The sequence below is a fragment of the Rhyacophila brunnea genome, unplaced genomic scaffold, assembly GCF_057557595.1.
Source record: "Rhyacophila brunnea isolate RB1 unplaced genomic scaffold, BYU_Rbru_1.0 scaffold_12, whole genome shotgun sequence".
Taxonomy (NCBI): Eukaryota; Metazoa; Arthropoda; class Insecta; order Trichoptera; family Rhyacophilidae; genus Rhyacophila; species Rhyacophila brunnea.
The window spans coordinates 39798773-39826269 of record NW_028232774.1 but is presented as its reverse complement, the minus strand read 5'-3'; the positions used below and the strand labels follow the sequence as shown (position 1 = coordinate 39826269).

At 34.4% G+C, this 27497-nt stretch overlaps 1 protein-coding gene across 1 annotated transcript in view; it reads left to right on the top strand.

The window, feature by feature from the left end:
* ldd (lipid droplet defective) overlaps window positions 1-27497 on the top strand; it is a 187042-nt gene that overhangs the window by 146334 nt on the left and 13211 nt on the right. Inside the window, exons 29-57 of the mRNA XM_085961289.1 lie at window positions 670-881; window positions 1277-1413; window positions 1520-1638; window positions 2619-2816; window positions 3218-3422; window positions 4302-4442; window positions 5606-5745; window positions 5842-6096; window positions 6901-7036; window positions 7124-7241; window positions 7578-7814; window positions 9628-9748; window positions 10691-10881; window positions 11220-11358; window positions 12306-12510; window positions 13293-13497; window positions 13784-14011; window positions 15063-15180; window positions 15755-15910; window positions 16860-17188; window positions 18687-18952; window positions 19726-19951; window positions 22144-22252; window positions 22400-22566; window positions 22697-22915; window positions 25697-25877; window positions 26175-26287; window positions 26379-26526; window positions 26782-27032. Coding sequence (XP_085817415.1) covers window positions 670-881; window positions 1277-1413; window positions 1520-1638; window positions 2619-2816; window positions 3218-3422; window positions 4302-4442; window positions 5606-5745; window positions 5842-6096; window positions 6901-7036; window positions 7124-7241; window positions 7578-7814; window positions 9628-9748; window positions 10691-10881; window positions 11220-11358; window positions 12306-12510; window positions 13293-13497; window positions 13784-14011; window positions 15063-15180; window positions 15755-15910; window positions 16860-17188; window positions 18687-18952; window positions 19726-19951; window positions 22144-22252; window positions 22400-22566; window positions 22697-22915; window positions 25697-25877; window positions 26175-26287; window positions 26379-26526; window positions 26782-27032 — 5270 coding nt within the window. The remainder of the gene's footprint in view (window positions 1-669; window positions 882-1276; window positions 1414-1519; window positions 1639-2618; window positions 2817-3217; window positions 3423-4301; window positions 4443-5605; window positions 5746-5841; window positions 6097-6900; window positions 7037-7123; window positions 7242-7577; window positions 7815-9627; window positions 9749-10690; window positions 10882-11219; window positions 11359-12305; window positions 12511-13292; window positions 13498-13783; window positions 14012-15062; window positions 15181-15754; window positions 15911-16859; window positions 17189-18686; window positions 18953-19725; window positions 19952-22143; window positions 22253-22399; window positions 22567-22696; window positions 22916-25696; window positions 25878-26174; window positions 26288-26378; window positions 26527-26781; window positions 27033-27497) is intronic.

Genomic DNA, 27497 nt, shown 5'->3' with positions numbered 1-27497 from the left:
TTTTTCCGATGGTGCTTCAGTACAAATGTAGTCATGGCCTCTTCCACCATTCAGTCCTGCACAACAAGCAGGTTCAACACATAACAGTATCCAAGAAATAGCCACAAATATATTCATCCAACAGGCAGCCCTCGACTTTTGAACGTTCTACTTTCGCACAATTCCCTAGTTCGTACATTAATTAAAATTTGGATTTTTATTGATAATGCAAAAACTGTGCGCTTCCATACAGTCCCTCCTCTCTTCTCCGCTCCCCGTCACCTTCTCAAGTTTCTAAAGAAAACACATGATTGCTAATACGCCTCGTTAACTTTATTATACCCATTGATAAATAAATATTTTAAAGTACACTTTTTCATGTTTTTTTTACATCCCTCTACTTTTGAACATCCAACATTCAAACACATTTTCAGGAACCAATCACGTGCGAAAGTCGAGGGCCACCTGTATATAGAAAGAAATGTTAAATCATTAATACATACCCGCAATTAAGTATTAGGAAAACATCTCAAAATTGTATTTTCAACGTTTATTTAATTCAGAGCATGGACCAAATGCGTCATACTATCATTCCGACCGATAACCACCGCTTAGGAGCGAAATGGTCCTTATTATATACAGATATGTTAGAGTATCTGCATGTAAAATTTATGAAATCTCTAATTACAGTTGGACAATTTACGCAGTGAGGCATTCTGGACTTTTGATTGGCTGTCTGGCACAGTTCTTGGGGTAGAGAAGTTTTTGGAGCACAGCGGTAAATTATTGCTTCAATTGGTTCCTATCGATGTGAATGGTGTGGCCGCTGGCCGCATCAACTCTATGATTGATTTCATGCTACAACTCTTCCAGAAAAATTACCTGGATCAATTGGTTTTAAGGTATATAACTGATCAATTACCCACTTCAACCGTTTAAAATAATCACTATTGCATAATATGTGTATTAGAATCAAAATGGTAACTGTCGGCTGTCAAGTAATATAACTTTCACGGTAAATATGGACAGACGCGATTTCTTCTTGCGCGCAGTAGTTAGGTAGGGCCAGCGTGATTATTGTTTCGGTTGCTATTATCAACTGTGATTACATCAAGCCATTTGCATCGTATTTTCTCGCCTGGCAATCTTTGAACAAAAATATGACGTCCGACAGTAATTAACTTTTATAAATATTTCAATTGCTATTTTTTAAAGTCAATCGGTGTACATCCCTTCAAATTTCAATAATATTATACTTACGAACCCATTTATAAAATAAATATTTTGTTCATTTCAGCCTAAATGGAATAATTGGTGAGCTGCATCCTCTACTGAATGATTCTCATATTGAGAATGATTTAATGAGTTTGTCGAAAGGACTCGAATCTTTAGGATCATTCAAAGAAGACATAACATCAAATTTTAATATGAAAAGTAAGTTTACCAATATGTCTTAGAACTTTCGATAGCTTCATCGGATATTATTGTATTACCTAAATAGAACATAATTAAATTACCGATTCTTTACATTACGTTTCAGTTAAACTGAATGAAGTGTTTCGTGACTGGGATGATCTTAAAATGGAACTTCAAAAGAGATTAAACATCAGCTCTCGCTTGGCTGAAGATATTCAAAATGCTAGCCTGGATATTGCCCCTGTGAGTATTGCTTTTCTCTGTTTTAACAATATTCCTTTAAATTCAATTTGATTTAAGTTTTGTACTCTTCCATTTGAGTCCTTTTATACTAACATCTATGAAGCTATGTTATAGGTCAGGGTTGGTGAACCTTTTTACGTATGCGTGCCAAAATTTCTCAAATATAATTTTTCAACTGTCTTATGTGCCGAGCAGTTATTTGAAAAAATAGTTTTCAAAAATTCTATTAAAAAATTATGATGTTCCAGATACCACTCACAGAACATAGCACACATATAGCTTTATCCATTTTTTCAATTATGCCATATATTTCGGTCCACCAATTTTGAAACTGTCTGCTAGAATAATTACTACTATGTACTAGCTTCATCAAGTTTTTGTTTCTTATTTGGCGCAGTCATTTATTGTGGGTAGAAATGATATTGTTTGTAAATATATTAATTTGTTAATTATTTACCTACCCACAAATTGACACCAGAATTGTTCCGATCACATAAGTTATTCTCTCGCAACAGTGGTCTCAAGCATTGTAAATTGAGTTCGCGAAGCGGCATTTCCCGCCGCCTAATGAGGTTAATGCGATAATATTATATGTGCCGCATAAAGTCTAAGGATCGACCTATGCAATTATACTTAAAATAAATTAAACGTCATGCTTTTTCTTGAAGAGTATTAGCCTGCTATTTTTTATACAATGCGATTTGTCAATTATTAGATATTATTATAGTTTTTTTCTCTTCAAACGCGTGCCATGCAAAATCATCTCGCGTGCCATAGGTTCGCCACCACTGTTATAGGTAATCAATTAACATTTTTATTTTACAGGGTTTTGATTGATTTTATAGAGGTCTGTATTTGTTTAAAAATCTTATACCTATCTGTCATAGATGACAGATCATAATATATTTAAACTTTGACTGTATTATTGGTATGCGGCTAATTGACTTTGTACTCACTTAGTTCTTTCATATTATTTACAGCTTTTGAAAAGTGAGGATGGAACGATACATATTTCCGAATACATTTGCAAACCGGTACTTCTCAAAAAGTTGGTTCACACGTCTCAACAAAGTTTACAAAATATCAGTGAGACTTTTTGTGATTTGGATGATGCCACAGCTAAAAATATATCTCTTGTATTCCTGCAAAAGATCAACTTTAGTTTTGTCATCGACATTGTAAGTATGAAAAAGATTTCTTGCGCTGATTATATTAATTAAATTATCAATTTACAGTTGACCCTCGATTTACCGAGGGTAAATTATATTTTGTCCTACGTGCGCCACTAGTTTTCTTATAGTCTCCTGTGAAACTGGATTAGAATATTATCGTAATTTCATAGTTTTAAATATTTAAATTAATCTTTTAGATTTAATCGGATCAAATCCAGAGAATAATTTTTCTCTTTTACACATAAATCTGTTATTCACGGATTAGATTTTCACACTCATCTGTATTACATTGTTATTATTGTTTAATTAATATATTGAAAATTAATAATCCATACTTTCTAATGCAATATAAACAGTAGTTTTATGTGCAGAAAACTTTTAATACCGTTAAAAACATGTTAACACAGGTAATCAATACGACAATGAAACAATTAATGAGGGCTTCCAAACTAACCGAGGAAGAAGGGGAGAAAATCTTCAAAGTTCTCGGAGAAGCTGCAAGTCTAGTGCCGGCGTTGGGACCAGTCTTCACAAACCTCTCACAGATTGTCGAAAATGAACCTCTCATCAAATCCTTTCAAAATGCTTCAGGAATATCCAGTCTTCTGAACAGTATGAATTCCATATATTCCTATATTGTTATTATATTTAGTAATAAAAAGCCAATTTTACCCAGGGTAAAAACAATTATGTACATTATAATCACTACCCGTCGATAAATTCATTATATTTTCAGTCCGAGCCATCGTATACAGCCGTCTTTCAAAATGTCCATTTCATAATATTTCACAATGTAAAACTAAAATATTTTTGTACCAGCAATAATATTAAGGCGATACTCAGTGAAACGGTAAATAATTTTCAACTATAGGCGTGACAAAATTTTGGACTCGCTGCCATTCGGAGAGAGAACGTCGAGCTGGGAACACGTTAATTTGTTTCGTGATGGCGACGGGGGTATTAATTCTTAAATCGTGTAAAGATGACTAAAAACGTTACCCATTTACTAAAGAATACATGTCAATGAATATATGATTATTGTTACTAATAGAACATTAAATGGACGCATGTTGGATTTATATGACACATTATATTTCGTTTGGCATGCGTCATTTGCACCCGCGACCCGCAATCCGCGTATCGCCTAGCCACGATCTTTTTAGACCGTGCCTCAACTGAGGTATAGCCTTAATGTTCCATAAATTATTCTAAACTATAAATTAAACCTTTAAGTACCGGTCAATAAAAGTTACCTAACAAATCTAAATATTTTCTTAATGTAACAAAAACTTCACACTCAACCTTCGACAAAGTAAATAGAAATCGCATGGAGCAAGCATTATTTGCCGCCTAATTATAATATTTATAATGGTGACAACCGACATGAACACTCAATTTTCAAATTTATTATAGAAGATGGTGCCATATCTATAACACTTACATAGTTTCAGATTTAACTTGTCATGTAATATTTTTGTTTTCTTTTTGTAGATCCCGACTTCTTTGTGGATTCAGGAAAGCTGATGTGTGGTACACCTTTCTACACAAATGTCAACAGATTTTACAAAGTGATCGCAGCAACTAAAGACAACAATATTGAACATGATCAGAAGCAATTGGATTCTCTGCCTAGTAAGTATTAAATACATAAATTGCATTATAAATTATGTAATATTCTTTAACGCCCACTTTGGCCGCGCGGCTTAAGCGTTGGACTATAACGCCGTGGGTCCAAGGTTCGAATCCTGGGTCTGGCAAGTACACATATTGTTTTTCAATTTGTGTGAGTCAGGGTATGGACCTAAAAGGTTGAGCAAGTGGCTAACATCCGTTTCTCGTAAAAAAAAAAAACAAAATCTGTTAATACAAACCTCTACTCTGTGGACGCCCATATGATCCTATTAGGATCAGACATGGTTGAATTGAAAATATTCTTTTACCAAATTGCATACAGTAATTTAGATAAATTGTTAATATTCCATATTGTTCATTCTGTTTCTAATTACAACTAATTCTGTAAGTAAATCTTGTTTGTCTATACAGATAATGTATAGTGTGACAATAATATGTATGTATTGATTTATATTCTTTAACTCAATCGTACATTGCCCATCTTCGGTGTTTGCTCATCTGCATCATAGCGATATAAATTCCCATTTACTGAAAACCGCCCCATACTGATTTTTTCGACAGCTCATTGGCTGCATACCATTTAATATCAATACACCGATCAATGAACGGCCCCGAATGCTTTACGAACTGTCTTAAATTGTATATCCATGAAATCTTTATAAATTTAGCTAGAAACCTATCCTATATGGTAAATCAATAATTCATTTAAATCAACACTACACTGCAGTACAACGCTGAACACTACAGTAAAACATCATAATTTCAAACACCAACTTGAATTTGTTATCAGTTTTTCAAAACCCATGAGAATATTTTCTTATAAAATTTTTCCTATAATTCTTAATTCAAAATATTTATGGCTATTGCTTTCAATACATCAAAAAACAATCCAGCGCATTTGTCTTTATCTTCATTTAAACTTTTGACATATTTTGTAATTTGACGAATTTTGGTTTTCGGAATAAACAAGAGTTTTATTGTTAGGATTAAGTCGGATGATCAAGAGAAGTAAAACAGTTTGTAGTAGTTAGCTTCGTGTGTCACTGGTCACAATACACTTTTATTTAATTGACCATAGACAATAAAATAAATGTATGGCAGATGAGTGAATAATAAGTGTGGCTATATTATATAATAATATCTATTAATTTAAATAATTTCAGCTGATTATTGCCGTAATTTATATAAAGAAGTAGTCGGCATGGGAGGAGGTAAAATTCTATGGAGTTATGCCAAGCCTTTCCTCATGGGGAAGATACTATACACACCTGATACACCCAGGATTCGACAAATCATTAAAGAGGTAAATGTGTTTCATATAAATACACTATTATAAGACATACAAAACAATAAATAAATGGATTGAAAGGTACTAAAATATCATGTATTATTTTTTCAGGCAAACAGCAGCTTTTCACAAATTGGTCAACTGACATCTCTCCTAAAAGGTTTTTCAGAAGGTTTTGAATCACTCGATGAAATTATTTTACACAAGGAGAGTCTAACCACAATGCAAAAACTAATGCAGAGCACCTTCATCAGAAATGCCCTTCTTAAATTTGCCCCGTCTAATAGTGATAATGATACGGCAGCTAATATCGACATGACAGAAATCAACCTAGATGAGATTATATCCCAGTTTACGGATTCCATGGTATAATTATTACTAATGAATTTTTTAGTCAATACTGAATATACATGAGAATGTAGTTACATATTCTGTGCGGTTAATTGAAAATACACAAGTAATGTTACCTTTTATTCTAATTGATGTCGTTTTTAATATACCTTCTTAAACCCTGACATTTTGTACCATTGTTGATTCATTCAATTTACCGATTATGGATTGACATTGTTTATTTAATATATTTAGTGACATTTTTCATTACCTAATTTTATTTAAGTTCCCAGCACTTTACCTAGTTCTATTATTAATGAGTAATGTATTATTATTATTATATTGATGCGCTTGCTGAATGTATATAATGACTTTATGCTATTTCCATAGACTTCAAAATTGCAACACCAATTTTTATATTTGCTTCTTTATTTTGTTATAAGGTTTTCACATTCTTTTATTGTATTAATTTGTTATATAAAGCCGCATTTAGACCAAGCGAGCAAATGTTTGTTCATCCCCCACTCCAACGAAATTCTTATACTCGCCCAACAAAAAGCGTTTACGTCAAGAGAATTTCACTGGAGTGGGGGAAGAACAATTATTCACTCCCTTGGTCTAAATGCGGCTTAAACGAGAATTATCTATACATGCTGGGTCACAAAAAATGATTCCAAACAAATAGAACAAAAGTAATAAATCAATTAGAATTTAAATTCAAATTACATCAAGTATCCTCAGTCGATGGTATTATGTTTCCTTTTATGTTTTTGTCAAACCACAAGTTAATCATTTTTTGAAATCGGTAACTATTATATTAATTATTTGATAATATTCCAGGACTTGGGCCGTCTCATATCCAGAATTTCTCAAATGACAGACTGCATCGGCCTGGACAGATTTACTCCCGCTCAAAATGAATTGTCCTTGGAAACCAGAGCTGCGTCTCTCATGAAAACCAATGAATTTATGGCTGGTGGGTCCCACAATTCAAATCTATCATTAAATAATAAGTCATAGTAAACAATGTGAATCAATGACTATCTTTGGTATTATTTTTCAGGGATTGTATTCCTGGACACCAATGAAAGAAGCGTGAACAGTAAACTACCTACGAGTATTAAATATAAAATTAGAATGGATATTGACAACATTCCCTCATCCAGCCGAATTAAAAATCGGTAAGTATCTTTATACTGTGGCATTTTGCCTCCACACATTTCAATCTGTGGATTTAGCTGGTTTAGAGATGGCTGTTGCCATTTAGTGCATCTAAAACGAGGGGCATAGCATTCGAGGGTGCCCTGAAGTTCCATTCAGAGAGTAGAGAGCCATGAAATATTACAGTTTTTGAAGAGAGAAAAATTCCACTGGTCTGAACTTATTATCTAATATTATATTAGGGAAGTTACAGCATTTTTCATTCTGTATTTGCTATGATCTTTTAATATATTTTTATCTCAATATCCATTTATTCTCTTTTTAAATATTACAATTATAAATATTATATTTATTAGGTTTTGGACACCGGATCCTGAAGCAGAATTCATCGATAACCTAAGATACTTCCGAGGGTTCGTCCAGTTGCAAGATCTTATCGACAAAGCCATCATTTCTACCAGCGCGACTGACCGACTAACTAAAAGATCCATTCAGAATGAATCATTGACTGATTTGAGCTCAGAATTTGATACAGAGAACTCATGGGGCATTTATACTCAACAGATTCCTTACCCGTGTTGGACTAGAGATGAGTAAGTATTCAAATACATAGGTAACATCATTAATTTTGATTATATATAGACTTAAATTCTTCAGAAAACTCGTAAATATGTAATTATTTATCATAACATACTGAGATTGTAGAATCAGTAAAATCAGACTCATTTACTCATGAGTTTTTAGCAGTTTCAATTATATGCATAATATACTCACAATATAACTACTTGACTCTGGTTGCAAAAAAAAGGTCAAAGGTTTTGTAGTCTTTTTAACATAATGTTACTTCAATTGTGACTGATATTTATGAAACTACCCCTCTGTAACTTCATAAGATAAGGAACATACTGTTCGCATACAGTGCATAATACTAATTAATGCGGTGTAAAATTTTGTCTACTACCGTTGATGGAGATGCCCATAATTGTAAAAATTGTACAGAGCCCACTGTCAGTTTTGACAACCACGTATTTAACTGCACAATAGCAATACATATTATAAAACCGCATTGATGCACAATCGTACAAATAGGCTGATCAATAAATCGATCCCATTTGCCTTATGCGAAATGTCAAAACTGATGGCATGAATGTCAAAATATCACAAATGATGAATATGTCAAACCTTATAGAAATCTTTTCTAAAATAGGATTTAAATTAAGAACTCTTTTGTTGTCTGCTTTGTTTTGTAGACACCATTGTCTTTTTCTTTTTATCATGTAAAAACTTACATAGCTATGAAAGGATTGTCTATGATATATTATAATAAAAGTTTCTGTAATACAGCAGAACCTCGATATAACAGACTTCGTATCAGTAGCAAAGGGTGGAGGTTGGCTGTTAAAATCCGCCATAAATAGTGCACATTAAACTTTGTTAGTCATACGTATTTATTTTTATTGAACTAAGTCTACAATTTACAGATGGTGATGGTTAGTTTTTAAAAATCAATTAAACCCTGCCTAAACCAAACCATAATAGATTTGGTATATTTTGGGCGATATGACAAAATTGTCCACATTTTTTCATTCATACTTATTTGTTTTCGTTGAATTAAGAATAGGTACATAATATTACACATATTGTTGGCTCATAAATTCATTAAGCCCTGCCTAAACCAAACTATAATACAAACAAATATTATTTTATCTATAAAATATCCAAAGTTATGTATGATTAAATTGCATAATTTTAGATATTTTATAAATAAACGATTATTTTTTGACTATTATACTATATACGTAGGGCTCGATTGAATTTTAAAAACTTACCAACATCATCTATAAATTGTAGTCTTATTTCAATGAAAACAAATACATATAACTAACAAAGTTTAGTGTGCACTATTTATGGTGGATCTTAACAGCGTACCTCCACCCTTCGCCACTGCTTCGTATATAGCGGACAAAACATCCGGTCAAATATGACTGTTGTTAAAAATATCCTGTTAATGTTATACATGCATAAATCCAACTGTCACCGCTTGTAGACAAAATTCTGCGCATGATAATCTAATAACATTTATTGACTATTCGTCAGGTAACGAAATTCAGTAAAATTCATTCAATAAAAAAACAGCAGACTTGAAAAGTGCAAACAAAACTTGATTCTTTTTTCAAAGCAGGATTACCGAAAGCAAGCGCATCGACATCAAACATTAACGTCACTCCACAACGGGTGTGTCTGGATATATCAGCCAAAGACGAATAAATAGGATTTTGTTTGTGTTTTTATATAACGGACTTTCGGCTTAAACGAATACCACCTCACCCGCATTAGTCCATTATATCGAGGTCCAACTGTATACATATAAAAATACACTAAGTAACGTAATGCCAATGTTTTCAGTTTCCAAACAATAATGTACGAGTCGCAGGCGCTGATTGTCGCCTTCTTCTTTTGTCTCATTCTCACCGTCTCGTCCATTGTGAGGAGTATGGTGTGGGAGAGGGAATCTGGAAACACTGATGTAAGTCTACAATAATATGTTATATTGCGTTGTATACAACGATGTTCCAGAAACCCTACTCTATATTGACGAAGGCCAAATCTATGAATATGAAACTGAAAAAAAAGGCTACCAGGATTAATGATTAGTCACTTCGCACTAGATTCATTATTAACTAACTTCACACTGTTATCGCAGGCATCTGTTAAATCTACAAGTATTTGAATTTAATATGTGATTTCAAATTCACTCAGTCAAATCCATGAATCATTAAATTTACAACTACATATTATAGTTTATATAATTAGTTTAATTTACTACAAAATACATTAAGTAACCATTTCCAATATGAAACCTGTTGACTTGTACCAGAACCAAATGCACCCTTAACTGCTTGCACAAGGACAGATCATTTAAATTATTATGCCTAGATAAGCAATCTAATACATTGAACTATCATTATATAATTCGTCACTGTTCTGGCAGAAAACACTAATTCGAAAAAATGACATATTGAGTTAGTACCAAAATGTTCCTTATTTCAAACTTTACCGTCTGGAAACCTTCTTAATAAATAAACAGTCTTTATTTTAAAGTCATCCTTTTTACGATTACTTAATAAACTCACATGATAGACCATTTCAAACATTTTAACAACTTCAAAGTCAAATTACTCAAAACTAGTATTCTCCAGTTAGTGTGTTCTGCCAGAACAGAGATGATGTATAATATTTAGATGAACAATCACAATAAATCGTGTATGTCATATGTATATAATAAATAATCATTAAAACATGCCACCATTGTAAGCATACTTACAGCCTTCATTTTAAATGCTCCAAAGTACTTTAATTATACTCCAAACTCTGGTTGCATGTTACGTTTATTTAAGCATTTCTTTTCCTCCAAAATGTGGAGATTGAAAATGAATGACAATTGACTCTTTGACCCTCAATATTACAGTTGATGTGTGTGATGGGCATGCGTCGTCGATGGCACACCCTCTCCTGGTTTATGGCATCGGCCATCGAGGTGTTTTTCACAATGGGAGCTCTGTGCTTTGTCCTGAAAGTGGGCGGGATCCTACCCAACACCAACCCCGGTCTGCTGTACCTAATGCTGCTCAACTTTGGATTCTCCATCGTCATGTTTTGGTAAGGCCAAACTAAAAATTAATAAAATTCTATAAACTGAGGATATTTAATGGAATTTGCGTCTAAATTCCAATTTATTTAAGTTATTTTAATATTCTATTTGAGTCATTTTTACAACCTTGGTTTCGAATTTTGGCATCTTCAAGCAATGTGAAGAAAAGGACACAAGAAGGCTAAGGCGGTGAACGAATTGAAGACATATCCTGGAAGCTGCCATAGTGCATCAATGCGTGTGATGCCGATGATGAATGAATAAGTGAAAAAAATATTATAATGTAGAAAACTTAATTTACTACCTAATATCTAATACTACTATAATCTAAATTTTCTCTTTTCAGCTACTTGGTGTCGTCGTTATTCAGATCTGCAAGTCTGGGAGCAGTCAGTGCCGCCATCTTGTATCTACTTTCATTCATGCCTTATGTCATCGTTATCGCCATGGAAGCCGGTCTATCTCTGCCTCAGAAATTATTTACGGTAGGTATTTAATTAGAAGAATTCTTCCTTTAACATGATCTGTTCTGTGATGTTGTTACCTCACAGTTTCTTAAATATTTAATATTTCAGAACCTTTTAAAAGATACAAATTTATATTTTTATCCTTTTAAATTTCTATTATAACACTTGGATATTTGATTTGTATTAACCCTTTAAATACAGGGAGGTATTAAAACTGTTGTACCTGGCGGGTCACGAATTTCTATGAAAAAATAAAACCTTAGAAACATCATTATTCAGAAATATATTAAAAGTATTTCATAAAGACTTCTTTATCAGATGAAAATGTCACCATGAATACAAGAGATGGCGGTATATTGTATACAATATATTAATTTATTTAAAACAACCGACCGGCACTAATGTAGTGAATGTAAAGCGCAGCGTTTATACACACTCATTTTCTATGGCCGACCATGCATGCACGGATTTGTAGAGCGCGTAAATGCATAACATATTTCAATTATTCTTGTAAGAAATATTGCATATCCATATCGGTTACATGTAAATTATACGTAAAACATTTCACCGTACCACAGTTTGCCGTGAGCTTTCTATTGGAAAGAGATGACCGTATACTATGCGGTCTCCAATTATATTAGATTCGATATGAACATTAATTCAATTTTCATAGCTGATTTTGGCAAAATTCAAGAATGAAAACCTAACCTAACCAAACAAATAATCCAGTATATCAGCTATTTTCAAAATTTGTTTGCCGCTGGCTTCCTGTAAACCGACAAGAACCATGTTTTATTTAGACATGAATTTTATCTCGGTACTATACGACACAAAGAGGTTGGACGGTCTTTAATAAACGACCATATATTTCTGATACAACATTTCACAGTTAACAACTAGTTCACATAACCGATAATCTTAACGATACATTCAGGTCACCTGATGAATTAAATAAATCATTTCAGAGTTTGTCAATGTCGACTGGCTTCTGCTATGGCATTTTGTTTGCGGCCCGCTACGAGGTGCAGGGCTCTGGTCTCAACTTTCAAAACTTCTGGAGTGCCCCCGACGTAAACGACAGCATGAGTGTTGCCCTCTCAACATTCATGGTACTCTTCGATTCCATTCTCTATGGTCTCATCGCTTGGATCATCAACTCAATGTGCTTCCGTAAGTAAATTTTCTACATCCCAGACAAATCTATCTAAAAATACTGTTCATTAAATTGTTATGAATTTGTTGAAAACTAAAACCATTTGGAAGACTAAAAACATAACTAGATTTGTCGTATTATCTTCGGTCAAATTATGTTATGTACAAAGTTGATGATTTCGAAATAGGTATACAGTTTTGATCAATCCAAATTATTGAAATAATGATAATATTTAATCATTTTTTTTTTGATTAGTTTAATATCATTTACCGTTACAATTTTTTTCTTGGTTCACAGAGAGAAATTAAAGTATCAATTATCTTTTAATGAAATTGTATGTATTTTGTAATTATATGAAAATTAATGTATTGTACTTATCATAAATTTAACAACTACCACAGATATATTATACCTCTGAAATTGGAACAGTGGCAACATGAAAATTACAAAAAATAGACATAATGAAATGTGGTGCTGGAAATGAATTTTGAGAGTGTCATGGGCATCCAAAAAGATAACTCAGTCAATTATCAATGAGCTCGACATTTGCAACACACTATCCTCGGTCTGTCTGTCTGAAAATCATAAAGGACATGCCTCCAAATGGATATACCAAATTAGGAGTGCTATGTGTTTTCCAACTACCACATATCCTGCATGTCATTGAATGATGAGACAGGTGGAGCCAATCCACCATACATGCCATTATCCTATGTCATGAAGTCCCAACATCAAAGAAGAATTATCAATTTTTATAATTATATTTCAAATTGTACATTGATTAACAATTTATCTGCAGGTGATAGCGTAGCGACTGGTGAAATAAAAACAGAGGAGACATCGAGTGGAGAAGTCGGCAACTCAGACCTAATTGGTGTTCGAATAACCAACCTGACAAAGCAATATGGAAATAGACGAGCTTTGGATGAAGTATCTCTCGACTTGAAGAGAGGTCACATCACCACACTGTTAGGTCATAATGGAGCTGGAAAAACTACACTCATGTGAGTTGATTTATTTTAACAAATTAGAGCATGGATTATCTTTACGTCTACCAAATTATTCAAACATGCCTTTTCGGCAAGCAACGAATCTTTCCTCTGCGTCTCTCGTCTCATTCTTTTTTGTGCAATGCACACAGAAGTGGGGTCACCCCTTTCACGCAATTATTTTCATTTTGCATATTCTAATTAAAAATCTTAATTTCAAATTAAAGATCTCCTCTCTTAAAGGCTTTAACCCTCACTCATTAGGTGAAAAACCAAGTTTATATCTTTATATTTTTTGCAGCAAAATAATCACGGGCATGATCAAACAAGACTCAGGTAAGATCACAATCAATGACCACAAGGAAGACGAGAAGGGAACTGCTGAGTGGGAGAAGGTGAAGAACCACATCGGCCTCTGCCCACAGTTTGATGTACTCCTCGAAGACATGACAGCTCGAGAGCATCTCGTCTACTACGCTCAACTCAAAACTGGAAATACTTTTGATCAAGTCAAATATGAGGTTGATAGGTATGTTGAAAAAACCTTCTTCTATAGAGATGGAGCCTAAATGTATGAAATTGTTGCAAAAAAAGGACCTCTGCGGGCTTATTCTAACGTATCACTTAACATCGAAAAACAGCTAATTGTGATACATATATCACAATTATTACTTTACTTATTCTGGCTGTTAATTTTGTAAAAAAGTTAACCGTCTGAACTGTCAAAAGGTGATATCATTCAACTGCGGCTCTGTTTGGCGTGCTAACGTGAGAATGAGACAGAGTACGTCAATTTTACATATTGAGAATTGAGATGCAAGATGTTTCGAAATATAGTTACGTATACATCTCCATGGCTGGCAAAACTGTAGGTTATATTGACTGTTTGAGAATGTTTATTGAAAAAACTTCACACATTACGACATTCGGGAACGAAAACCATATGACATGACTAATAAAATTGTAGGTTATGTTGATATGTCAATACAAAATTCTTGTGTTCGGCCAGCGTTTAGTATAGTAATAGAGTCGGCTGAGGTTCGGCACTAGTTCGGCTTTATCCACTCGTGCTCGGTTTTATCCGCTTGGGTTCAGCCGTTCGAACATATATTTGACCAAGAATTAAAGTTAGCCGTCAGTAACCGTTTTATCACGTTTAGTGTAAAAAATTCCTAACGTACTAATTTTGACCAATGATAATAACGAAAACAAGCTAAAGTGATAACTGACCTTCTGGTCTACTGATAAAGTTAGCTACAAGTGACTTCGCATTGCAAGTTCATTTGAAGAGAACTTCTTCTATGACATTTCACTTTAATTTCAGATTTACCCAATTAGTTAATGACATGCATGTAATACATGTAGATATTGCTAAAATAAGCCTTAAACAGGTAAATTCATAGGATTAAATTGTGTATAATAAAATTCAACTTAAATTTGACATTTCACGCATTTTACAATTGCCATATGAAAGCATACATTTGAATATAAAATTTTGCTCTGTACTCTATTTAAAATGGTAAAATCAACCAGTCTGCAAATGCTTTTAACTTTTTGACTATGTATTTTTAAATTTTCAGCATGTCAGACGCGATGGGCTTGGGGTCTTTGGCGGACGAACCAGTTCGAAGGCTTTCGGGTGGATTGAGAAGGCGTCTAGCTGTCGGGCTAGCCTTCATTGCTCGACCTCATGTTGTTGTACGTATTTCACCAGATCATATTATAATGTCCTCTTACGTGAAAACCACATGTCGAATGGCGGCAATTGAAATGAATGAATTTTACTCATGTAACAATAGTATCTTAAACAGTAAGTCACAGTGGTATATTATATAGTAGGCCATAACACCTGAATAAAATTTCATGATCTTTGTTATTTTTCCAAAGCGCTAGTGGTGTTTATATAAATTTTAAATACAATTATTGGACCAACAATATCATATTAATAATAATTATAGATGCTGCTAGTTTTTCGCATTGTAATTTTAATATTTAATATTCTTCATATAGTTATATATAATTAGATATTATATAGTATCAGATCTTCACCCGAATATTTAAGAAGCTTCCTAGGTCCACTGCCAGGGACTATTGAAACCAGAAGGAAACACCAGTCTAAATTAATTACCAAATTTTAAATATTCACACGGCTCCATGCGTTTTTGACTTCCAGCATGTGAACATAGTGATCCATGTTTTTATAGTTACTTTCGTATATTGATCCCTGGCTATTAATAGTTAATTTTATCAATTTATATTGTTTTAATTGTAGGTGCTCGACGAACCTTCCAGTGGAGTAGATCCAGTAGCTCGTCGAGGAATCTGGTCTCTCATAGTCGGCTTAAAAGCTCACCGGACCGTTCTTCTTACCACCCATCACCTGGACGAAGCGGAACTCCTTAGTGATACTGTAGTCATAATGCATAAGGTAAGAGCATTAGCTTTCTTCCAGGTTCGATCCCGGTGAGGTTACAATATATTTATGTGGTTTTTTCAATGCCTGGGTGTTTGTGATTTTTTCACTTATATTAATGATTACACTACTAACGGTCGTTGATCCTCATGGCCTGTTGTAGTGTTAAAAAGAATGTATATACAGTAAACTCCCGATTATCCGTGTGCGGATTATCTGGTTTGCAGATTATCCGTGCACGATACGATGTATACAACGATATAATAGCTCTGAGGAAAATTCGAACTGATATTAGAAAATCGTTAAAAATTTCCTGCAAACAAACCAACATCACAGATTTTCTTAATAAATAATGAGTATTAAACATGTTGAAATAATTGTCTGCTTTAGAAATGTATACCTAATAAGTAGTATTTTAAAAAGAAAAGACCATAGTTCGGATTATCCGTGTTTTTCGTTTATCCATCCCGCCTCTCCCCACCATTAGCCTAGATAATCGGGACTCTATTGTATATTATGTATGTATATAGCTACTGAAAATGACAAATGAACAGAGAAAGCTAACAGAAGGTTTTTACATATCGCACATATCTTCGCTCTACAATCCAGTACTGTTCCTTCAAGCACCTATTGTCAAATCCTCAATCCTATAATGCTTGTAATAGCTAGACCCATCGAAATTGACCAATCATATATGGCATGTATCTATGCTCCCATCCTTGTCTTTTGTAAATGAAAGAAACCACCCGCAATGAACAAGTGGTAATGTGTCCACATTTATAACTAACTCATGATTCCATAACAGACCATAACCGATCGGCCTATATTGAATGATAGATTTTTACCAGAACATACCTCTGCTAAACAACTAACCTAACTTGCCCATTACTGTCCAGCACTAATAGTATATTGTAAAGCCTTGTTCTATTAGAAAAATTTTTAAATCGCCTGTTTATCATTTTAGGGGAAAGTGCGAGCATGCGGTTCACCATTAGGACTGAAGCATCAATACGGAGACGGCTACAAAATCACGCTCACATACCAGCCATTATTCAGAAACCCTGCCATACTCCACAAAATTAAAGAGGTCAACGGTTCAACCGACAATTTCATCGGAAGAGATACTCTTGACAAAGCAATCACTAAAGACAGTCATCTTGATATGAAAATCAAAACAAAATGCTTGATGGCGTGCGTTAATGAATTTGTGAAGAATCCTAGCATACCCGAAATCAAAAATAATGACATACAAGTTAATCTGCCATTTTTGGATGCTAATGGATCAAGTAATGAGTGAGTTTTATTTTTATTTTGAGGACTTTGTAAAATAGAGGCGTCTAATTACAAAAAGCCTACAATTCAATATTTTCGGGAAACAACGTTTTTATGTTTCAAGCTTCAATTATTTGTTTTAACGTGAGATTATTTTTTCCGTTGTATTCTATGTCGAAATTAAAACCAAATGGCAATTTGTTTCAGCCGATAAACTCTTAAATGTAATAAATATAGGCAAAATAAAATTGGATGTAGCGCTACATGTACATCACTTTTTAATTTACTCCGCCTAAGGCACATATTTCCGTGACACTGTCATGAGTTTACCCGATGCTACAGCATGGGAGACGCCCTTTTCAATATTGCATGTTCCCTTATTGGTTGACTTAAACACGCGCGAAATCAACCAAGCTTTAAATAATATGAAACACGGACTTGGCGCTTTTTGTAATAAATCGAGACTTAAAATATTTTTTTTCGTAGGGTTATGTCGCGTTTTGGAATTTATAGATCAATACATATTGTGTAAAATTATACAAAGAATACGTGCGTATTTTTTTCTCGATTTTGACCACATATGGACTTCACTTTTTGGAATTAGACGCCTCAATAAATGTATAGACTGCGGCTTCTATATCGAGACATAAACGTCACCGCGGTCGTTTCTGGAACTAAAACCATTGCAATACCGCCGGCATGCAAAAAGTGCATGACGTAATACTGTCATCGCATACAGCGCCATGACGTAGATGTCATTATATAGAAGGCGCACAGTACCCATGTCATGTTTTCTCATCCTAAAAATCAGTATTTTATGATCACATGAAATATAATACCAAATATGATATATATCAGTGGCGAAGGGTGGAGGTAGGCTGTTAAGATTCGCTATAAATAGTGCACACTAAACTTTGTTAGGCATATGTATTTGTTTTTATTGAACTAAGACTACAATTTACAGATGGTGTTAGTTAGTTTTTAAAAATCAATTAAACCCTGCCTAAACGAAACCATAATAGATTTGGTCTAATTTGGGCGATACGACAAAATTGTGCACACTTTTTCATTCATAGTTATTTGTTTTCGTTGGATTAAAACTACATATTAGACATATTGTTGGTTCATTTTTTTAATTCATTAAGCCCTGCGTAAACCAAACTAGAATAAATAAAAAATATTATTCTATCTATAAAATACTCAAAGTTATGTATGATTTAATTGCATAATTTTAGATATTTTATAGATAGACATGTATTTTTTGACTATTATCTATTATGGCTTGGTTTCTCAGGGTTTAATTGAATTTTAAAATCTAACCAACACTATCTGTAAATTGTAGTCTTATTTCAATGAAAACAAATATGTATGTCTGAAAAAGTTTAATGTACACTATTTATGGCGGATCTTAACAGCCTACCTCCACCCTTCGCCACTGATATATATATTACAATCCTCAGATTTAACTCAATATAATTACAGAAGTGAATAAATTAGTAATTTATCATGTCTTTTTCAGCTTTTTAAGTGTAACCAATCTGTTGGAGAACAAGAAGTCCGAACTGGAATACTCAGCAATGGGAGTGGACTGCAGCAATCTGGAGCAAGTATTCTTGAGCATCTGTGGAGAGGCTGATGGAGAAACGCCGCCTCAGCAGAATGGGCATGCGACTTCGTGGATCCAAAACTCCATCGATAATGATCTCATTGAACGGTGTGATCCCGATGTTCCTGACAATCTAAGCTCTGAGAAATGTGCATCCGATGCTTCTATAGTATCCGCAGGTGAAATGTTTTTTTTTACTTTTGTTCCACATTTACTGTTCGGCTTCTATATATTGACATCTATGTCATGGTTCTTTTGCGATTTAAGTATTACGCCACGCGCTTTTTGCATGCTGGCGGTATTGCAACGGTTTTAGTTTCAGAAACGGCCACAGTGACGTGTACGTCTCGATATAGAAGTCTAATTATTTCTTTCATTTTCATTCTATAATTTTTTAAGAATGTCGATGGTTGTTTCAGACTAGAAACCAAAGAGATTGACCTACATGGTACGTATGATAGAGGAGTAATAATATGAACTAGTTGTATTATAACTCTTGATTCTGCAGTTGTCTTCAATTTTTGACAAATGACTCAAAAGATATTGAATCCCAAATAAATTATTGGTAATAAAACGTAGTATGTTTATAAAATATAATTATACAAATAGGTTGTTACACTGTTGGAATCGGATTGGTAGTGAACGAGAAGTAAATCAGATTTTAACACATATTCTCTCGCTCCACCATCCGTAGACCGTTCCGAGGATGGTTTTATAGCCTAAAACAGCTGTCAACATAAATAACTAAAATATCATCCAATTAACAAGAAAAAAAATGTTTTAAAACTAAAAAATGACTTTTATTCAAAGATAAGAAAACCTTCATGGCAAATATACAACTAACCCGGGTCACTAAAAACAATTCAAATGGAATAGTATAATACTCAAATCAATCAGAATTTAAACACCGTCAATTCACTGTGAAACTAAATTATTGAAATATTGTGTGCAGACGTGGCATGGCGCGGAAGTAATTTCAACCAGTTGGTAGCCCTGCTCCGCAAGAGACTGTTGCACTACAGTCGCAGTTGGTGGCTGCTGTCTGCTGTTATCCTGCTACCCGCCATATTTGTTACCGTCGCCATGGCTTTCAGTCTGATCCGACCTCCACCTGACAGTGAACTTCCCCTCAGTCTCAACTCGCAACTCTACTCATCACACTCTGCTGAATTCATTGGGTATGCCATCTTAATCTCTTTATTGTATACATATTAAACATTCCTCATTAAAGGGAAGATATCTCTCTTGAGTACCCTTTTCTGATTTCTATACCTATATGTATCTGATAATTTCTCTTGAATTTATTTTATTGCCAGTAGTCTTTATAATGATATAAAAAATCAAAATAGCTGTCAACCTAACTTTAACCTATTTATAGAATTACATATGTCTAATTATTTAAGTGCACATTGCAAACACAATATATTTATGTATCCTTGTAGGCAACAATTTATATAACTAACGTTGCATTATATCTTAAATCTCACTAATATTATGTAATCGAATAAGGTGTACACACAAAAATATGATTGAATATTACTAGGTATGGAGGACACAAACGGGCACTAATGGTTCTGATAATTAGAACTGTTAGCTGGCTCACACATCTAAACTCGTCTCGACTGCAGAACATCGAATGTGTCGATGTGATTTTGTTGACATTCACAGAATACATGTAACTCTATATGTACCGACGTACACCGCATGAATGCAACCTTTTAGTTTGGCAAAAACAGCTGGTGTTACATGCAACAAATTTCAGCCAACATGCGCAGGGCAGGTATAATCCTGAAATGTCACACTTCGTCATTCATTTTGGCTTGCCTCGTGATGTCACTGTCCCGCCATTGCCTCGCTTATGCGCACGGAAGAAAGTTGAATGTTGCGTCCAGTTTTGATTTATGACTATCCCAGTTGAGACGATTTGCAATGTGCGACTGGGCGTAGACCACACACGCGCGATAACCACTTGTGGATCTGACAGCGTCTCATAGGTGAGCGTTCCACCAATGAATATAGCTGCAGGCCAGGTGTTCATCGCAAGAATAAATGCGCAGAGTGTCTAGGCATGGGGAATATACCCGGGAATGTGCGGTGTGGGGGTGAAAGCGGCGAACATCTAAATAGTATTATTAATATTAAAATCTGATTATGATGAAAATTCAATGGCTCTGTAAAATGTCAATAATATGTAAATAAACTTTTTTTTTATTCAACGAATAATTCACAAGGTTTGAGAATGTAACATTGCTTTAACATATTATATAATTAAAAATCTTTTTGAAATAAATGTGACACCCTCATCGACTCATCAACATCGACACAACTCGAACCCGCATCCACTGGAGTAGGGAATCCAATCCCGAGCCAAAATTCTGATCCCGGGATTTCGGGATTACAATTTGACAATCCCGGGATCCTGGTCCCGGGATTGGCATTTTTTTTCATTGTTAATATAAAATTTTTATATTTACAAATAACATTGATAAAATCGGTCAAAAATAAATCTAGTATAATTTATACTATTTAAGACATTTATTGTTAATATTGTATACGTTCAATCTTGGAAATACACAAGTTTAATGGAGTAAATAATATTTTAATATAGATAATAATGTGAATTTCATATGAGATTGCTGTTTCTGATAGTAAAGACATAATGAATGGATTAGCGAGATTTAAAATAGTAAAGCAAATAATCATGGCGTACTTATGGTCTTTCCGCTTCATAAATTTAATTAGTCAGCCAAATGTGAAACTGCCGTAAAACGTATGATATCATGCTAGAATCGGCAACCTACACATGGGTATAAATCAAACTTCATTCAAACTCAGTTTATTTCTAATGTAGTTATTTTTTATTAAAAGTATTTTTTCTATTTTATTTTTGCTTTATTTTATTTTCCATTAAAATTGATTAAAAAATCAATCCTAAAATCCCGGGATTATGTTTATCAATCCCGGGATTCATAGGTATCGAAAATAGCTCGGGATCCCGGGATTGGAATCCCTACACTGGAGTCATGCCTAAGTAATTTACCAATCGAGCCATGTAATTATGACAAAATTAACCAGTAGTTTTTACATCTTGAAGCACTTAAAAATTCAAATATTTTTTAGCAACCTGCTTTGGTGTTTTAAATCAAGCTACCTATCATAGAAATTAAGGTAAATAAACCCCTCTCTCCTTTACCAATTCCGTGTGTTGGTCTCTAAACTAATGGAGGTTATAGATTACTTTAAAGCCTGTATATGGAGTGTATAACGATTTACCAACTGGATTTAGTTAATACCAAAGACAATCACGTTATGATCTGTCACTAGATGCAGAATGAGTAAATTATCATTATCTTAATCATTCTCTTTTCAGATATTCTCAGAACTCCAGTGAAAGAAATGGCCAACCTGGAGTGTCTGTTATGGAGAAACTTCTTGAAATGTCTAAATCCCAAGGAAAGATGCTGCAGTTCTGGACTCAGGTAATTTTAATGTAATCTTATTAACACTTCATTCACTGCCTGATCAAAACTGTGTTCGTCAAAGATGCTTTCTTGAAATATACATATTTAGTCAGGAAATAAAAATACTGATGTATTCGATTTTAATAAACTATTTGGTGTTTTTAGAATGAGAGATCCTGTAAATGCACCCATGGTAAACAGCGCTGTTTGAAATTGCACTCGGTGAATTCTTCGTCACAAGTGGAAGTGAAGGATCGACTCATTGCTCTGCCATCCGTGCAGGACACCGTCAAATGGCTCATTTCCTCGCAGGACCAATATATAGAGAAGAGGTATGAATAACAGCATTTTGTTTACTTTTATTAAAAGGTGTTAGAAGAAAAATACAAGTGGAGTTTTTAAAAATGTACCAATTTTTACTAATTATGTATATTATGATGTATGAACTACTATGTATTTCAGATATGGAGGATGGAGCGCTTTGGATTCGAGTACAGAGAATAAGCAAGCGACCGACTTCATCGTATGGTACAACAACAAGGGACACCATTCTCTGCCTGCGTACCTCAACGCACTCAACAATGCTATTCTAAGGAAACGCTTGGGTCACAATAACATAAATATCACGACCTACAACCACCCTCTTAAACTATCCACAGAACAGCTCAGCAAATCCAGCCTGTAAGTACTCACCAAATTAATTAAAATATGACATAATACCCCGTTTACACGTGCATGGATTTACTGCTGACAGTATGTATTAATGCGGCAATAACAAGAAAATGCATGTGTAAACATATATTATCATGTAAGTCGCAAGATTGCATATATATTTATCATAAATCTCGCGGGACACAGTTTGTGAACCCTTGGTATATAGGGGAGAGCAGGTAGGATTCGTACACTTTTTACTCTAAGCCGTATAAAAACAAAACTGTAAGATATTTTTAAATAACTTCAATGCTGTTATATATCCAATATATTTGGCTTTAATAATAGTGAAGTATAGTTTAGATACAAATCAGCATGGCGAAGCTACGGTAACTTTTCTTAAAAATGGAAAACGTACGAAACTACCCCACACGTGGGGTAGCTTCGTACATAGTGTGGGGCACATTCGTACATAATGGGGAACCTTCGTACAGTCAAAGAAAATGCTATTTATTCAATGTAATATATTCATGTATTGAGATCAAAGCTAACACAGAATCAGCCTTCATGTAATAATAATTAACAGTTATTGTTTTTAAAGTGCTTATAACTACTTAGTCATAAAAACATAACACTTTTATTTATTTTTTTGTTAATAAAGGAACGAATAAACCAACATTATAAAATTAACCATTAGAGTAATAGGTCTTAATCGTATTTAATAGTTGTACTATCCAACATTATATATAGATAGGTCTTTTTCGAAGCTAAATATTATCCGGGCTGTTCTTGCTGTAAAAGCAGATTTTGATAGCGGGAAAACACATACCACATCTGATATGTAAACTGTTCCTTCATCTTTGGTAGTGGGAAAGACAAATTTCCAGGTATGAGGCTTCTTCCTTAAAAATGAAACTTTGTATTCAACGGGACTATATTTTTTAAGCACCTGCCCAAGATAATTTAAACGGTCTTTGTTTTCTTGAACTCTACTATCATAAAGCGTTCTTCTTTGATGTTCTCTGACGTAACTGGAGTTTCATTGTCAGTATCCGATCCTTCAGACGTCTCTTCGATGAGAGAACAACAACTTTCTCTTAAACTCATATTAGCCTCATCCTCACAATCAGTTTCATCCTGACTATCAGTCTTTACAGTTTTATTTTGCCTCTTTGGTTTAGTTGTCCCTGAAGTTTTCTTCTGTCACTTTGTTTTGGTTCTTGTATCTGACAGTAAATATAATGCTCGCTTCATCTCCTTAGCCCCTTGTTTCCTCTCTTGCTCTTGCTTCTTCAACTGTTTTGCTTTTTCTATTTCTTCTAGTCTATTTTTTTCAGGGGTATCTGTATATATTCTCGATTTTCCTGGTAGTTTTCCTTTCTTCGACTTTTTTAACGCATTTCTGTCCACTCTGGGATAGGGCCGGATAATTTCTGGAGTTATTAATCCTACAGTTGATGAAGATGCAGGTGTTGTAGGCGATAGCAAGGAGGGTGATACTGGCGCTGAGCTCCATGGAAGATCTTGTTGAGTAATCTCTGTTTCTGCAGGTAGAGTTTCTGGCACATTGGCATCTTGGCCCGCTGTAGAAGTTGATTGTCCACTTCTGTTCCTGTCCCCTTTTTCACATATATTCGCGGCATGGATCTGTAACAATAATATTTTTGGTGAACAATCTTTCTACTGCCACGCAGTTAGGAATGGGGAGCATTCGTATTGTACGAATCTATCCCACTCATAACTGCACGAAGGTACCCCAAACCGAGAAATCAACAAATTAATTGAAAATAAAAATAACCGCTATAGTTAGCCTAAAATGACTATTTACATATTAAACAAAGTTATCACTTCATAAACTATACTAAGTCACTTATAACATTCGTGCAAAACTTATAACAGTTAAGCGTGTTCAAAAGTGAATACAAAAAATACTTACGTAGAGCGAAAACACGTATCGGCGTGCTCCGTCGAAGCTGTTGGCCGCACTGATGCCCTGCCCCGCGGTTACACTATGCGTATGAGCGGGAGTCTTACATACAAACGTGAGCACGCCAATGAATTGGATAGTGAAGATATCGCCACTGTACGAATGCTCCCTGTGTACGAATCCTACCTGCTCTCCCCTAAGGTATATAAAATGCATGAATCATAAAAGTTCGGTAGCTTCTGAATTTTCATGTCACAGTTGGGATTTGTTCTATATCTGCGCCTGCGCAGTTGAACGATAGTGGCGAACCTGCCTGTAAAAAAAACGAACTACACCGCACAAAGCATTTTTTGATGCTTATAATTTTTGATTCTAATTGTGAGGTTAACCGATTTCCACGACCTGTCAGTATAAAATGACAACATCGTGTCTCGCTTACCCTTGAAGAACAAGATTGGCGAGATAGTCAGCACTTTTACGTGTAAACAGTTATTATCACAATAGTTTAAAATACATACTATTGCTGCAAGTAAATCCATGCACATGTACAGGCACTATAAGTTGAGTATTCAGACAAAATCTTTACAGAACCCTTTAGTGCCCGTAATATCCACGTATATGCCACGTACATCTACCGAACTTTATGAGTTCATCAATCCAGCGGGTTTTAAAGTCTCTGTGGGCGTTTAGCGCCTCTTGGGTACCACTGTATGACAGAAATTGTCCAACTGTTGTCCACTTGTCGAGCAACATTTCAGCCCATTGCCTTTTCATTGAAATATTATAGGTGGCAGCAATTCTATTAATTATACATATATCAAAGAATAAAATAACTGCTCTTATATGAATTGGATACCAGTAAACTAATTCAGATATGGACGTAGTTTGCAGCACGTGGCAGATGTTGGAATCTCGGTGGTGTTGGTGATTGGATTCAGTTTGGTGGCAGCAGGAGCAGCCGTCTACCTTGTCAAGGAAAGGACGGAGCAAGAAAAGCGCCTTCAGCTGCTCTGCGGAGTGCGCCCACTTACTTATTGGCTCGCATCGCTCATTTGGGATGTACTTGTAAGTAATATAAGTTTTTTACCATTTATATCCACTAGATTACATAGATTTCATATTTGCTATACTTTACAGTCAAATATCATGACGTGTTAGGATGAATCATGGTCGGATTATAGGCTTGGGAAAATAGGCGATTGCCTAAAGCTAGGGATTTGTAGGTTGATACGAATAACTGTTTACTTTTTTACATTTTTAAAACAAAACCCCATATATCTTAGCATATTTTTGTCGAAGTACTATAATTTTGACTACATATCAAAGTTGTAATATCTATAAAGACTATCTTTTTATTTTCAGATAATTGTAATTGCGATAATACTGTCGGCATGCATCTTGGAAATATTTGGATTACCAGTTTACGTATCCAGAGACAACTTACCTGCTATATGTGTTCTCTTACTTCTCTATGGGTATGTTCGCGTATTCTACATTTATTCTATCTATTATCATATTTTTACTATCTTCAGTTGTAATTAAATCATTTAATTTTGACCATTTTAGATTTTCAAGTTCATCATTGGTCCACCTCCTGGAGAAGCTGTTCAACGAAGGCAGTTTAGCCAATATGATCATATTCTGCTGCAACGTATTTGTGGCTGCCGCTGGATTAACTATTCTGCTCATTATTGATGTTTTAGCAACATCAGATGTGAGTTATTAACATTTTTTGCAATTCAAATTTATTTGCAGTCATCACATTATGTGAAAGTGTTTTGCCAACCTTATATTAGTGATAATGAGGAACATCACCGAAAGCAACACTCTGAGCCCAAAAAAATACAAATGTTAATTGAAAACAAAATTGAACATAATTATAGAAAAACATTTCAATTGGTTATTAAAACTGGAGGCAATATTCCAGGTATCAGACAGTATTAATTAACAGATTATGATTTATTTACAGGTAATGGGCACAGTTCGCAAGGTGCTCCAAAAAATATTCATGGTATGGCCCCAATTCGCTCTGGGAGACGCTCTGGTGGAGATGTCGAAAAATACAATCCAAGCTGACATTTTGCAGCGCTTCGGCATGGACACGTACGAAGCACCGCTTGGCTTTAATGTTGCAGGACATCACTGCGTTGCGCTTGTCGTCACTGCAGTCCTATTCTTCCTCATCAACCTGGCAGTGGAAGCCAAGGTTTTCCACAAATTGTAAGTTACAATTTTTTTTAATTATCTTTCAGTCATTCATTTAGTATCACAAAAGAGTTTTTACCTCAAAAATCATTACAAATGACCAAATGATTTAGTCATTTAGTGTAATGTGTTAGCAATTGAAGGACCCGAGATAAAATAGTGTCAACCACAAATTATTGATGATAGGCGAAGTGCCAGATAGTATACACAGGCAACCACATTTTGATTGAACAAGCTATGCAGAGGATTCCTGTTATCCATTTTTAAATAATTGATCAAATTCACTTAATTTATGAATAAAATTTTAACTTGCTTTTTAAACTAAGAAATGGGTTCATATTATTTTATCCCGGGTCCTTCAATTCATGAAAAAACTTCTGATTGGATCATAATAATAATCAAATTTGATTTATTTTGAAACCATGATGGATATGAAAATAGAATAAAAAACAATCGAAGCATGTCAAAACATAGCCAAAG